The following is a 15646-nucleotide window of genomic DNA, read 5'->3' on the forward strand; positions in this document are numbered from 1 at the left end:
ATTTTTGTAAGATTTTGAATTCCAATTTTTTCTCCCTCCCTTTCTTCCCAAGATAACAAGCAATCTGATATAGGTTATATCTCTACAATCATCTTCAACATATTTTCCACATTAGTCATGTTGTGAAAGAAGAGTCAGAATGAAAGGGAAAAACCATGAGAAAGAAAAAGAAAAAGCAAATAATGTGCTTCGATCTGCATTCAAACTGCATACTTCTTTCTCTGGTTGTAGATAGCATTTTCCATTAAGAGTCTTTTGGAATTGTCTTGAATCATTGTATTGCTGAGAAGAGCTAAGTCTGTCATAGTTGATGATCCCACAGTGCTGTTACTTGTACAATGCTCTCCTGGTTCTGCTCACTTCACTTAGTATCAGTTCATCTAAATCTTCCCAGGTTTTCCTGAAATCCACCTGCTCATCACTTCTTATATAACAGTAGTATTCAATTACATTCATATACCGTAACTTGTTCAGCCATTCCCCATTTGATGGGCATCCCCATGATTTCCAATTCTTTGCCACCACAAAAAGAGCTGTTATAAATATTTTTGTACATGTGGGTCCTTTTCCATTTTTTATGATTTCTTTGGGATGTAGACCTAGAAGTGGTATTGCTGGATCAAAGGTTTGCACAGTTTTATAGCCATTTGGGTATAGTTCCAAATTACTCTCCAGAATGGCTGGATCAGTTCACAACTCCACCAACAATGCATTAGTGTTCCAGTTTTTCCACATCTTCTCCAACATTTATCATTTCTCTTTTCTGTCATATGAGCCAATCTGACAGGTAAAGTGATACCTCAGAGTTGTTTTAATTTGCATTTCTCTAACCAATAGTAATTTAGAGCATTTTTTCATAGCATATAGATAGCTTTAATTTCTTTATCTGAAAACTGCCTGTTCATATCCTTTGACCATTTATCAATTGAGGGATGATTTGTATTCTTACAAATTTGATTCAGTTCTCTGTATATTTGAGAAATGAGACCTTTGTCAGAGACACTGACTGTAAAAATTATTTCCCAGCTTTCTGCTTTCCTTCTAATATTGGTTGCATCACTTTTTGTTTGTGTAAAAACTTTTAAATTTAATGTAATCAAAATTATCCATTTTATAATTACCCAGTTTCATGATGTTCTCTATCTTTTATTTGATCATACATTCTTCCCTTCTCCATAGATTGGACAAGTAAACTATTCCTTGCTGTCTTAATTTGTTTATGGTATTACCCTTTGTGGATGACTCCTCAGTTTTTATCTCCATCTCCTCTCTCTTGATCTCCAGACTTACATTTGCAGATGTGTTCAGGATATTGTGTAAATGTCCTAGGAGCATACTTCAAACTCATCATGTTCAAAACCAAGCTTATTATCCTCCTTCTGACTTCGCTATGTCTGTCTGTGGCACCATGATTTACTTACTCATTCTCCCATGTTTGTAGCCTTGGAGTTGTCTTTAACTCTTCCCAGTCCACTTCTCCTATCCATTTCCTAAGTCCTGCTGATTCCATTTCTGCAGCCCTTCCTGCACCTATCTGCTGTTTCTATTCCCAATGCCACTAGCATAGGGCAGGCTGGCATTACCACATGCCAGTTATACTATAGCCTCCAACAGGGGATTTCATGTCCATTGTCTTACACTCCAGTCTATCCTTCCTATTACTCAATCAAAAATTATTTATTAAGCACCTACTATGTGCCATATACTGTGGTAAGTGCTGGGGATACAAGTACAAAGAATGAAATTTGTATCATATCATATTATGTTACATTATATTATAATATGCTGTGTTTTGTTATGTTACATTAGTCATGTTATATCATATCATCATATATATTATGTCACATTATATCATATTATATTAGTTTATACAGAATAAGGATAAAGAAGTAATGGTACAAGTTAGTTAAGAAGGGAAATTCCTAGCAGTTGGGGGGATAAGGAAAAGCTTCCTATAGAACAGAGGTTTGTAACCTAATCCCAAGGGATCTGGGAATTTGGATGGGAAAAAATACATCTTTATTTTCACTGACTTAACTGAAACTCTTCTTCTGAGAAGGAGTCCACAGGCTTCACAAGGCTGCCAAAGGGATCCATGACACAAAAAACATTAAGAATTCTTGATGAAGATGATGGTACTTGGGTGGCATCTTGAAGGAAGAGGGGCAGTATAAGAGGCAGAGCTGAGGAAGGAGGGCATTCCAGGTATGGAGACACGTGGAAGGAAGAGAGAAGGCCAGTTTGGTTGAATTGTACAGGGAGGGAGAGTGATAGGTAATGAGGCTGGGAAAATAGCTTGGGGCCAGGTTGTGAAGAGCTTTCAGAGCTAAACAATGGAGTTTGTGCTTCATCCTCAAGGCAGTGGGGAGCCACTAGGACTGTGGAGGGAAGGGACATGGTTAGAACTGAATGTAAAGTAAATTCCTTTGGCAGCTGTGTGAAAGACAGAGTAGAGTGGGAGAGACTTGAAGCAGGGAGATCAATTAGAAGACCTTTTGCAGTAGTTCAAGTGATGAAGGTCTAAAGTAAGGCTTAGACCCTCATGATACAGAGAATGGGCTCAGATGGGAGAAAGGTTGTAGTTGGAGAGATATCAGGATTTAGCATCTGATCAGATCTATGGGGTGAGGGAAGCTGAGGAGTTGCAAATGACGCTGATATTACTGGGAGACTAGAAGGCTAGTGGTGCCGTTTATAGACACAAAGAGGGAGGGATGAAGAGTGGGTTGTGGGATGAGGGGGCTAATGACTTCTGTTTTGGACATGCTGAGTTTGAGATGTCTCTCAATATCCACTTTGAAATGTCTGAGAAGCATTGGATGATGTGAGACCGAAGCTCAGGCCAGAAATAGAGATCTGGGAGTCATTGGCATAGAGATGATAATTACTGCAAAATAATCTTCTTTTTGCATCGATATGGTCATGTTACTCCTCTCCTCCAAGAATCTTCAGCGACTCCTTTCCTACCAAATATTCAAAATGTTTGCCTGGCATTCTGATGCATCTCTGCCTCCCCAGTATTATCTGATGCTAATGCCCTATTATGTTCTACATAAGGTGGAGTGATTGCTAGCCTCAGAACATTGACTTCTCTGTATCTTTGCTCAGACCCTTCCTGCACCTAAAGTGTCCTCCCCTTCCCTCTGCTTGTTGAATTCCTACCCATGTTTTCAAACCCAACTCTAATTCTTCAGACTTCACATGGCACTTTGATGGCCCCTTACTTACTTTGAATTATTTTTCAGTATCATTTTTTTTGGTGTACATGTCACATCTTCCATTAGACTTTAAGGCCCATCAGGGCAAAGATCATTCTTTGTACATACACCTATCTCTCCCAAGCCTGCACTGCACATGGTAGGCATTTAAATGTCTTTCAAATTGAGTTTGTTGAATGGCAAGTTCCCAGACAGCTTCAGACACAGTGAATATGGTTCGTTTTGTTAATGTGCCTTCCTGTGAATCATTAAGGCTTTGGCTAGCGCTGAAGGTCAATCTGTGGGCAGGGTTCAATTCAGTTTAATAAACATGTATTAAACACTTACTATGCACATGGATTGGTCTGCATCCAGGGGATGAAGGACAATCTGTACTCAGATTTAGAGGTCAAATTATGGTCAGAAACAAGGGGTCAATCCATGACCAACATTAGCAGTTCAGTCTTTGGCCAATGTTAGAGGTCAGTCTGGGACCAAGGTTCAATTAAATTTAGTTTAGCAAACATTTATTAGGCACTATGCACAAGGATTAGTCTGCATCCAGGGTTAAGGGACAATCTGTACTCAGATCTCAGGATTGATTTCTGATCAAGGCCAAGGGTCGATCTATGTCCAATATTAGGGAGTACAGGCTTTGGCCAGTGCTAGAGATCAATACATGACAAGAGTTCAGATCTGTTGAATGAACATTCATTAAGCACCTGGTATGTGCACAAGTGACAATTTCCAGGATTAGAGGTCAGTATGTGGCTGGGGTTAGGAGGTCAGTAAGTGCCCTAGGATGAAGGTGAACCTATGATTGAGGAATAATAATAATAATAATAATAGCAGTTATTTATATAGTGCTTTAAGGTTTGTAAAGCACTTTACATGTTACCTCATTTGATCCTCACAGTAGCCCTACAAGGTAGGTACCCTCATTGTACAGATCAGGACATTGAGACCAAGAGAGGTTATATAACTTGCCCAGGGTCACACAGTTAGTAAGTGTCCAAGACAGGATTTGAACTCATTCCAGGGCCAACACTATCCATTGTGCTACTTACCTGCCTAAGAGAAGTAGAATAAAGAACATATTTATTCATTTCTTCAGCCATTCATCCAGGAATTCATTCATTCATCCATCTTCCACTCATTAATACATCCATGCATCCATTGATTCAGCCAATCTTTTTTGAATGCTGTCTGTGTTGCCCATTCCTGGTACTGTGGGAAATCCAAGAATAGAAAATATGATTGTTGGGGGGGCGGAGCCAAGATGGCAGAGTGAAAGCAGTGACTTGCTTGAGCTCTCCTCCAAAACCCTCCAAATACTCATAAAAAATGGCTCTAAACAAATTCTGAAGCAGCAGAACCCTCAAAAAGACAGAGTGAAACAAATTTCCAGCCCAAGACAACCTGGATGATTGATCAGAAAGGTGTATGAGCACGGCTCAGCGCTGCATGGGCACGCAGGCTGCAGTGAACATGGAGCAGGCCTCAGAGGACTGAATCTCGGGCAGCTGTGGAGGTTTCCAGACTCCTCAATCCACTAATGCCAAAGACAACTTAGAAGGTCAATGGGAAAAGTCTGTTTCTGTCGGTGCTGAGAGAGGAAGGCGGGGTCTCAGCTTCATTCCCCAAGAGCGTGGCGTGGGGAGGGGGGCAGCTGCTTCCCGAGCTTCCAGCCCACAGACTGAGGGGGAATCCAGTGGCTGATCAGAGAGGGACTGCAGGGATCTCTTTGCCAGTGCTGAGGTAGGAATCTCTTGCTTTGCCCGTGTTTGGATCTGGGTCACAGTTCTGGGTGGCAGTGCTGGGGTGAGGAAAAGCGCTGGCGCAGTGGAGCTTATAGTGGCTGTGGAGAGAAACCACTCCTCACAGTTACAGGACAGAAAGGAGTACTTGTGGTCACAGGCCAGGAAAGTAGTAAACACCTCGCCCCTTATCATACCACCTTGGAAGAACTGAAAATTTACAGGCCCTACAAGTATCTCTGAAAACAGCTGTACAAACCCCCGAAGCTTGGGACAGTACACTCTCCACATTGGAAGCAGACTCTTACCTTAACAAAGAGTTTAAAACTCAAGTAATTGGCCAGGATCATGAGCAAGCAGTGCAAAAAGAGTCAGACTATATTATCTTACTTTGGTGAAAAAGAAGATCAAAATATACAACCAGAAGAAGACAACAAAGTCAAAGCTCCTACATCCAAAGCCTCCAAGAAAAATATGAATCAGTCCCAGGCCTTGGAAGAGCTCAAAAGGGATTTTGAGAAGCAAGTAAGAGAAGTAGAGGAAAAGCTGGGAAGAGAAATGAGAGTGATGCAAGAAAATCATGAAAAACAAGTCAACAGCTTGCTAAAGGAGACCCCAAAAAATACTGAACAAAATAACACTTTAAAAAATAGCCTAACCCAAATGGCAAAAGAGGTCCAAAAAGCCAATGAGGAAAAATGCCCTAAAAAGAAAAATTGGCCAAATGGAAAAGGAAGTCCAAAAGACTGAAGAAAATACATCCTTAAAAATTAGAATAGAGCAATTGGAAGCTAGTGACTTTATGAGAAATCAAGACACTGTAAAACAAATCCAAAAGAATGAAAAATTAGAAAACAATGTGAAATATCTCATTGGAAAAACAACTGACCTGGAAAATAGATCCAGGAGAGAGAATTTAAAAATTATTGTACTATCTGAAAGCCATGATCAAAAAAGAGCCTAGACATCATCTTTCAAGAAATTATCAAGGAAAACTGCCCTGATATATTAGAACCAGAGGGCAAAATAGAAATTGAAAGAATCCACAGATCTCCTCCTGAAAGAGATCCCCAAAGGAAAACTCCTAGGAATATTGTAGCCAAATTCCAGAGTTCCCAGGTCAAGGAGAAAATATTACAAGCTGCCAAAAGGAAACAATTCAAGTATTGTGGAAACACAATCAGGATAACACAAGATTTAGCAGCTTCTACATTAAAGGACTGCAGGGCATGGAATATAATATTCCAGAGGGCAAAGGAGATAGGATTACAACCAAGAATCACCTACCCAGCAAAACTGAGTATAATCCTTCAGGGGAAAAAATGGTCATTCAGTGAAATAGAGGACTTTCAAGCATTCCTGATGAAAAGACCAGAGCTGAATAGAAAATTTGACTTTCAAATACAGGACTCAAGTGGAACATGAAGAGGTAAACAGGAAAGAGAAATCATAAGAGACTTATTAAGTTGAACTGTTTACATTCCTGCATGGAAAGATGATATTTATAACTCATGAGACCTTTGTCAGTATTAGGGTAGTTGAAGGAAAAAATTATATGTATGTATGATAGATAGATGATAGATAGATAGATAGATAGATAGATAGATAGATAGATAGATGGCATAGGGTGAGTTGAAGATTAAGGGGTCATATCTGGAGAATAAAATTAAGGAATGAGAGAGGATATACTCGGAGAAGAAGAAAGGGAGAGGTAGAATGGGGTAAATTATCTCACCAAAATAAAAACAGAAAAGAAAATTCTCTTACAGTGGAGGGGAAACAGGGGAAGGTGAGAGGGAATGAGTGAATCTTATTCTCATAGGATTTGGCTTGAGGAGGGAATAACATACACATTCAATTGGGTATGGAAATCTGTCTTACCCTACAGGAAAATAGGGGGAGAAGGGGACAAGAGAGCAGGGGAATGATAGAGAGGAGGGCAGATTGGGAAAGGGGTTAATCAGAAGTAAATACTTCTGAGGAGGGACAGGGTCAAAAGAAAGAATAGAATAAATGGGAGGGCAGGATAGGATTAAGGGAAATCGAGTCAGTTTTTTTACAACATGCCTACTATGGACGTGTTTTGCATAACTGCACATATATAACCTATATTGAGTTGTTTGCTGTTTCAGTGAGGGTGGGTAGGGAGGGAGGAAGAGAGAAAATTTGAAACCTAAAGTTTTAAAAACATATGTTTAAAAAAAAAGTTTTCACATGCTACTGGGAAACAAGAAATACAGGAGGTGGGGTATAGAAGTCTATCCTGCCCTACAGGAAAATAGAAGGGGAAGGGGATAAGAGAAGGGGGGAAGAGATAGAAGAGAGAACAGACTAGGGGAAGGGATATTCAGAATGCATACCATCTTGGGGTGGAGGGAGGGGTGAGATGGGGTGAAAATTTGGAACTCAAAAACTTGTGGAAGTGAATATTGAAAACTAAAAATAAATAAATTTATATTAAAAAAAAAAGAAAAAAAGAAAATACGGTTGTCTTTCTCTGTGAAGTTTACAGCTGGGGAAATGACTCATAGCCATGAAATAATCACCAAGGACTTCACTTCTCAGTGTCACTTCCCTCATCTGTAAAATGGGTATGCTAATAATATACTACCTTTTTTACAGGGTTGTGGTCAGAAAGCAAAAGCATTCAAGCATGATGTGCATCTGGAGTCAGAAATCTGGGTTCAAATCCTATTCTAACTCTTACTTTCTGTGTGAATTTAGAGAAGCCATTTTATCATTCTAGACCTCAGTTTCCTTATCTGTAAAATGAGGGGGGGTTAGACAAGGTGACTTCTAAAGTTTCTTACAGAGTTAAGTCTGCAATCCTATTATTACAGAGGAGTACAAAATAATGAATGGTAATTGCCGTTGAGGGTTATGGTTAACAAGTACCTGGCAAAGTCACTAGAACCGAGTTGGTTAACTAAGACCTCATGAATGATAGAATATTAGAACTGGAGAGAAACTTGGAGATCATATCGTCCAAGCTTCTTATTTTACAGATGAGAGAACTGAGGCCTAGAGAATTAAATGATTTATCTAAGGCCACAGAGGAAGTCATTAAACCAAGTTTAGAATTTGTGTCTTTTGTCTCTTGGCCCAGTAAACAACTGTATGTCTCAAGAAGTGTCTACTAAGGGGCAGCTAGGTGGCACAGTGGATAGAGTGCCAGCCCTGGAGTCAAGGGGACCTGAGTTCAAATCTGGCCTCGGACCAAACACTTGACACTTACTAGTTGTGTGACCCTGGACAAGTCACTTAACCCAACTGCCTAAAAAAAAAAATTTTAAAAAAAAGTGTTTATTAAATATCTCCTATGCTAGGCCTGTAGGAGAAACAAGGGAAGGGGAGCATGGGGTCTGGAGGAATCTATAGTCTTATTCAAACACATGAATCAATTAGACATCAGCAAGAGAATGGTAAGGAATAAACTTGAGATGGATGATGCAGACAGTACCACATGCAGCTAGAAGCTTGACTAGGATTGTGAGATGAGGAGGAGGAAGATAAGGCAGAAGAAGAAGCTGAAGGTCACCAGAGCCAGTTTCCCAGAGTACCACTATAGTATAGCTTTATTAGTATTCAGCCACTCTGGAGATCCATTCATTTGACCTTCTCAACTTTTGAATAAAGGTGATTTAGTTCGTAACTCAGGGAATGTAAAACTAACATCAGGATATTGGCTCTTGGGATGAAATCAAATCTGTACCTTCTGTATTGGAAGATTGTATCTTTTGCCGTTTGGCCTCTTTTCCCTTCTAAATGAACAGCAAGGAGGAGGAAAAGAGCAAGTAGGGAGGCATCTTCCCATTCCTTGGATGGATATTTGCAAGAGAGTAGCCATTTAGTCAAATCAAGTCAAGTCAATCATGTGCAATCATCTCTTTTTTATTATACTATGTTATGGAAATGCTTGTTTTATTCTAGTAATTACAAATAAAATAAAATTTTAAAATGTCAAGTACCTACTATATGCCAGGCACTGTGCTAAGCACTGGGGTTACAAAGAGAGGCAAAAAATAGTCTCTGCTCTCAAGAAAGCCACAGTCTAATGAGGGAGACAATATGTGACTAGAATATGCAAATAAAATGTGTACATGATAAATTGGAAATAATCTCAGGAGGAGGGTATTAGTGTTAAAGGAGAGCAAGAAGGGCTTCGTGCAAAAGGTGAGATTCTAGATGAGACCTGAGGGAGAGATGAGGAGAAAGAGCATCCCAGGCTTGGGGGAGAAAGCCAGTGAAAATGTCTAGTCAGGAGATTGAGTATCTTGTGAGAAACAGCAAAAAGGCCAGTCTCCCTGGATTGAAGAGTACTTGGGGTGGGGAAGAAGTAGGGGGAGTAAGATATAAGACTAAAAAGGAAGAAGGGGCTAGGTCATGAAGGGCTTTACAAGGCAAACAGAGGATTTTTTTTTTTTAGAAAATTGGGGTTAAGTGACTTGCCTAGAGTCACACAGCTAGTAAGTGTCAAGTGTGTGGTCTGAGGCCAGATTTGAACTCAGGTCCTCCTGACTTCAGGGCCAGTGCTCTATCCACTGCACCACCTAGCTGCTCTGTTTTAAAAACTCAAAAACCCTGTGTGACAAACCCTGGGCAAGTCACTTAACTCCAATTGCCTAAAAATAAAAAATAAAGGAAAACTCAAAACCATACTAAAGCATTTAGAACACCTTATATATTTTGCGTAATCTGCCCAACATATCATTGTTCCTACCCTTTAATGCTTCCTCTATCAGCACATTGGAACTTTGCTGTTAGGCTCCAAGTGTACCAGTTCCATTGTTCTTGATTGAAGGAATGATTTGTAAAAATTATTTTTGCAAACTGTTTCCACTTTTCTGCTTTGTATAGTTCTTCCACTTTCAGCCTAGAATGCTCTTGGGGTGACTTTGCTTGGTAGGATCTCTTACCATGATTTCTGTGAATTGGCTTTTCCTTCCAGTGTTTCTTTCTGCTCTAGGAGACAGTGCAGCTCACATCCATCCATCATCCTGCAATGTAAGATTTTACAAATGGGTTTATATCCTAACCTCATGTTGCTTTTGGCAGCCATATCTTTATGTTTGGCAAATAAGACAGATGTTTGCTGATTAAGGTGCTTTCTGGGCTCTTTGGATCTCCTTGCTGTGGCAATTAATTTACATTGGTTTGACTTCTAATTAAAAGCGTTACAAGCAGGTATCATTTTCATTTCTGCTATGCATTTCCTGGTTTTTTTGTCCCATCTTCAAGTATTTATTTAAATAGTTCAGAGCTAAGTGGTTTTTATTTTACACCAAATGTTCTTGTCATGACTCTTTCTTCTTGTTCTTTGCTGATTCTGTTCTTAGCTCCGAGGAGTTGATGGTCCAGCTGTACAATTGTTGGATTAGGGATAACTCCACACCAACAATAAGCTTTCTCCTGTTCAGTAAAATAGAATTCACTTCATTCTTTATTCTATTATTTGGTCCAGGATCTACCAATTTCATTTTCAATGAAACTATTCATGATATAGAGGATTCTATGGAACCTACAAATCTTTGGCCTCTCCCATTCTTTCTTCTGAACCATGCTTTCCCGTTTATTTCTCCCCCTTCTTGCCCTTTCCCACCTGTGCATTTATGTCATCAATTATCCCAATGTATGTTGATTTAATTTGGTTAGGTTCTCCATCAGGTTCTCCATTGAATTTCTCTTCTCTTTAGCAAGTGATGTGGATGCATAAACTGCAATTATTTTTGTGGTAATCATTTGCAAATACTTATCATTAATACCGTAATGTGTGAATGTCCAAATATTTATAAAATAATGTGTGTATTTTTGTTGCATTCATGCATGCAATAAAACCCTGCTTTGGCATCCCCTCCTTTCTTTGCATTCTCAGAGAGTTAACTGTAAGCATTCTTCCTTTTTGTCAGTCAGTAAACATTTATCAAGTGCCTGCTACGTGCCAATAATCTACATTCTCAGCAACCAATGTTGATCTAAGCTACAGTTATTTTTAGAATAGTCATTTGCAAATATTTATTGATACTGTAATACTTGTGATGATCAGATGTTCCATGAAATATACTTTTACTGCATTTATGCATACAATAAAAATCCATTCTAACAACCCTTTCTTTGCATCCTCAAGAAGTTACCTGTTAGCCATCCTTGCATTTAGTCAGTCAATAAATATTTAAGTGCCTAATATGTTCCAGGCGAGAGAGAGAGAGAGAGAGAAGAGAGAGAGAGAGAGAGAGAGAGAGAGAGAGAGAGAGAGAGAGAGAGAGAGTGTATTTCTGCCCTCAAGGGGCTTACAAATTAATAGCTGCAACCTCCTTGTTTCTTCTAGTTTTGTTTATAGCAAGAATGTCAAGGGTAACATAGTTCGGCTTTTCCAGCAACATATCCACATATTGGTCATTGGGCAAAGAGCTCACCTTCAGAGTTCCAGTAGTTAAATTAAAATTTCTTAACAGTCCTAAACTGTGTGATTTTCAGCACCTTCTGCCTGGTCTCCTGCCACTGAAGAAGGGGCCACACAGGACTGAGGGCCGCATGAGTTCTTTGTTTCATGCGTTGCTGTGGTCAAAACGTTCATCAGCAGGTTGCCAGCCTGAGGAAGATAAGCCTGTCCGTAGTTAGCTAGGTTAGTGCTTGGAAAACAGATTCAGCCTGTTCCTGAGGTCGTATTCAAAGCCTTTCCAGCATGGCAGAAGCTGCCAGACCTTTCACTGTACTGGTTTGGCCTTCACATCTTCAGGTCACAGTGAGGCATCTGAGCAGGACTTTGTGGAATCTTGTGCCAAGACTCGAATAGCTGATGTTTATATGACACCCTAGGATCTGCAAAATGCTTTAACAAACTTTTTTTAAAATTTGATCTTGGGAGGTAAGTATAGTAATATCCCCATTTCACAGATAAAGAAACTGAGGCTGACAGAGATTAAAGTGGCTTGCTCATGGTTACAGAGCCCGTAGGTGTCTAGGGTGGAATTTAAACCTACAAGACTCCAAATCTAGCATTCTTTCCACTATGCAACATTGTCTTATTCAGAGAGAAGGAGTGGGTTTAAAAGTGACAGAGTAGAAGAGGGCAGAGAGGTGAGGGGGCAGCAGAAGACAATTCAGCCATTGTCCCAGTTTCCCTACAAAGTCGGGCCCTGGTGAATCTTTTTCACTAATGTCATTTCATCATCTCTACCTCTTCCAGTTCATGACGAAAAATCCCAATAAGCGATTGGGCTGTGTGGCAACGCAGAGCGGTGAGGAAGCCATCCGACAGCATCCCTTTTTCAAGGAGATTGACTGGGTGCTGCTGGAGCAAAAGAAGATCAAGCCCCCTTTCAAACCTCGCATTGTAAGTACCGCCTTGGCTGGCTCACACCTAGACACCTCCCCAGGCAGACAGAGCGCCTCTGCTGGCTGACATCCCCCACATCCTGCAGGGCATTGGGAGTGCTGCCCGGGGCAGGGCAGCTGTGGGAATGGAGCTCATCTGGGGAAAACCAGGTTTCCTTGCTGCAGTTGAACCTTAAGAACAGAAGCAGCCCCTCCCTGATCACCTGGGGCTGGTTAGGATTAGAGGAGGTAAATGGAGGTGAGGCGCAGCTGCTCACAGAAGGCTGCAAGCCTCCCTTTCCTGTTTCAGAGATTCCTTTGTTCCTCAGTGAACTCTCTGTGTGTCTCTTATGCTCAAGCATCACCCCCAGGAATTCTGAAATCCTCTGCATAGACCTCTGTCTCAGGTGTTCTAGAAGCCAGAAGCTGCCATGAACCACAAAGGATTCTTGGGTTGTCAGAAGAAAGAGAAAGAAAACATGAGGGGAGAAGTATCTGAAGACCGAGGACTATCAGTGCCTTGCAGATGGAGGGGGGGAGCAGGACTGGGATTGGGAAGAGAGGCTCTCCCAAGTTAGTATTTCCTTATCCAGCCATTGGAAAGCCTAAGAGTTTTTGCTTTAGATTCAGGCTTCCCTCAAAATAAGAGGGGTGGGGGGTGGGGGGAAGACTGATTTTATTGATTTTTTAAGCCAAATATTGCATTTGTTTCAGGCTGGGAATTTATGGCTGAGTGAGTAGGGTAAAGGGTGGCTGGCTGACTTGCTGGGTGTGAGATAAGGGTCTGTGATGAAGGAGCTGTCCCTCAGCTGGGACTTTGGTGCCCAAGGAAGGTCCTGCTCAAGATGTGTCTCCGGGCACCAAACATCATGGCCCTGTTATCGCCAACTTCCTGCTGGCTGGCATTCTGCCAGCCAGAATTCTCTATTAACCTGTGCTTCTGTTGGAGTGCTGGATATCCATCTCTGTGCCCCTGAGGAATGGCAAGACCCTGGAAAACATGGGATTATGTTCAGTGTAGTCTGAGCATGAAACATTATACTGGCATTCTAAATATTGGCAAATTATAATAATATCAGATTTACGTAGTGCTATGGTGTATAAAATAATTTTCTATATATAGTGATGCTTATGTAATCAAAAGATTGGGGTGCCCGGGGCACCCAGTTCCTCAACATAACAGATGAGAAGAAGCGAAATGTAGTGGAGTGGTGGACTTGAAATCAGAAGGACCTGGGTTCAAATCCACCTCTCATAATTAGTGGCTAGGTAACCTTTGGCAAGTGACAACCTCTCAATGTCCCAGACAACCTTCTAAGACTCCATGTTGCAGAGAAGGTGTTGCTTTGCATTAGCAGAGGGGGTTAACTCATTGAGAGTTCCTTATACCAGGTATGACTTAATAAAAAATAAAACTTGAACCAGTACAGCCCAGATTTGGGCATGCCCCGTGTTTGATTAAAAGCTATCACTATCTCAATGAGATTCTACCTAACCCCTCCTTCCACCTTGAACAATTTTACCCTGGGTTGGTAGGGTGACTCAATCTGGGAGGGTTTAGATGAAGACCTTTCCACATCCTTTGCCTGCTCTCCATGGGTTTCCCCTTGGGAAGGTTGAAGTCAGACTCTGTCGTCTGGGTTGGTGGTGCCTGGTATATTTGGAGCAGGCTTTGAGGAAGACATTTCGAAGAAAACTTGCCAACCATGGGCCAAAAGAAAGGAGGCTGGAACTAGTGGAAGGAGATTTTTAATTTAGATAAAATAATAGCTAACAAAGTCAAAGAAGGGAAAGGGAGATTGAGCAGAAGAACCAAGTAGACCATTGAGAGAGAGTTAAGCAGAAGGAACATTGAGCAATATCCCGGGGTAAATTGGGTGATTATGAGTCCACTGGAGCTTGAAATGAGATGCTATTTCAGAAAGAAAGTATGAAGAGAAAGGATTTTAAAATAGGCCATGAATAGGCCTCCATCCTGGCCCAACTAGGGGTGGAGCCATGCTGATTCAGCAAGGCTGTGAATAGTTTAGACAGAGCCTTAGGAAGAGAATCAATGGCTATTAAAGAGTTGAAGGCCCTGGCAACAGAGTCTGGCCAAGACAAGAGGGACAGAGTACCATGTGAGGAAAGTCAGGAAGGAGAGGCAGTTTGCTGTGTGGCAGATGACGCTCCCCCCAAAGCAGAAGGAATCAGGAAAGCTTTCATTTGTCAAGAGGGAAAGGTGAAAGTTTCTGAAGTGTTGACTGAGGATATTTTGTAGATCTACCAGAAACACCAGAGCCTTAGCCAGAGATATTTGTCATCAAAGGTCTTTACCAGTATCATTTCAGTAGAGTCATAGGCAAGCTGAATGATTGATTTCAAGAATACTAGGAAAGCCCTCCATTCTGCCACCCCCCAATTAGATCTTCATCCCATTATCTTAAGGCTTTGATCCCTGTTAAAACACAAATTCCTCTACAAGGGGGTCATACTTTAAAATGCTACCAGTTGTTTGCACCTCAGGGTGAATAAAGAATCCGAGGTTGTGTTTTTCATAAGAAGAGATGTGATAACAATATTGGAAGGAGTGTGAGAGAAGGTTACATGGAGGGCAGAAGGAGGAAAGATGCAGAATGGAGTGATATGATTTACTGCTTCACAAGTTTGTATAGGCCTGGTCTTTGATCTCCCAGGAAGTCTTTGCTAAGGATTGACCCGGACAGTTGGAGTCTTTCAGAACTTGAAGCTGTTCTTGTAGCTTGGTGTCTAAGCAGGGCCCTCAAGAGCAGGGTGTTGTAAGGGAGGAGAGGAGCTAGATGCTTTGAGATGGGGATGGCAACAATAGGGCAGCCGATTCCAGAAGAATGATCTCCCCAGCCCTGGTCTAAAGTGGGCAAGATGTAGCCAGAGAAACTCCAGCCTGGCATCAGTACCATGTCCATGGCCTAGGGAATGGCTCCTTTGCTAGATGGAGCCAATTTTGCCCCAAACAGAGAGATGGTAGGAGACAGAGTCACCAGTCCCTTCCCTGGCTGTGACTCCAGTTGGCATCCAGTGGACACGGGGTTCCAGCTGGGAAGATGGCAAACAAGACACTGACAAGGAATTCCAACTGACTTTCAGAGCTATCTTGCTCAGCCTTTAAATCTTGACGCAATTTAATTCCACCAATGTTTATTAATTATTTACTATGTGCCAGGTGCTGGAAATACAAATATCTATTGCTTCTGAAAAGGGCATGTCAGTTGCCTGCCCTGTGGATCAATAATCCCTATGATTCCTCAGAGCCAAATTACCTTTTTTGAACATTATTCCCTTTACGCCCTGTCCCTCCTTATTAGAGCACAAGCCTTTTGAGTACAGGGACTTTCTCACTTTTTTGTATTTGTATCCCCA

General features: G+C 41.3%; 1 protein-coding gene across 1 annotated transcript in view; it reads left to right on the plus strand.

Annotated features, from left to right (window-relative positions):
- PRKCE (protein kinase C epsilon) overlaps positions 1 to 15646 on the plus strand; it is a 665998-nt gene that overhangs the window by 613818 nt on the left and 36534 nt on the right. The window contains exon 14 of the mRNA XM_021001278.2: positions 12141 to 12287. Within this exon, the coding sequence (XP_020856937.1) occupies positions 12141 to 12287 (147 nt within the window). The remainder of the gene's footprint in view (positions 1 to 12140; positions 12288 to 15646) is intronic.

This window comes from Phascolarctos cinereus, unplaced genomic scaffold (genome assembly GCF_003287225.1).
Source record: "Phascolarctos cinereus isolate Bilbo 61053 unplaced genomic scaffold, phaCin_HiC Scaffold_2;HRSCAF=192, whole genome shotgun sequence".
Lineage (NCBI taxonomy): Eukaryota > Metazoa > Chordata > Mammalia > Diprotodontia > Phascolarctidae > Phascolarctos > Phascolarctos cinereus.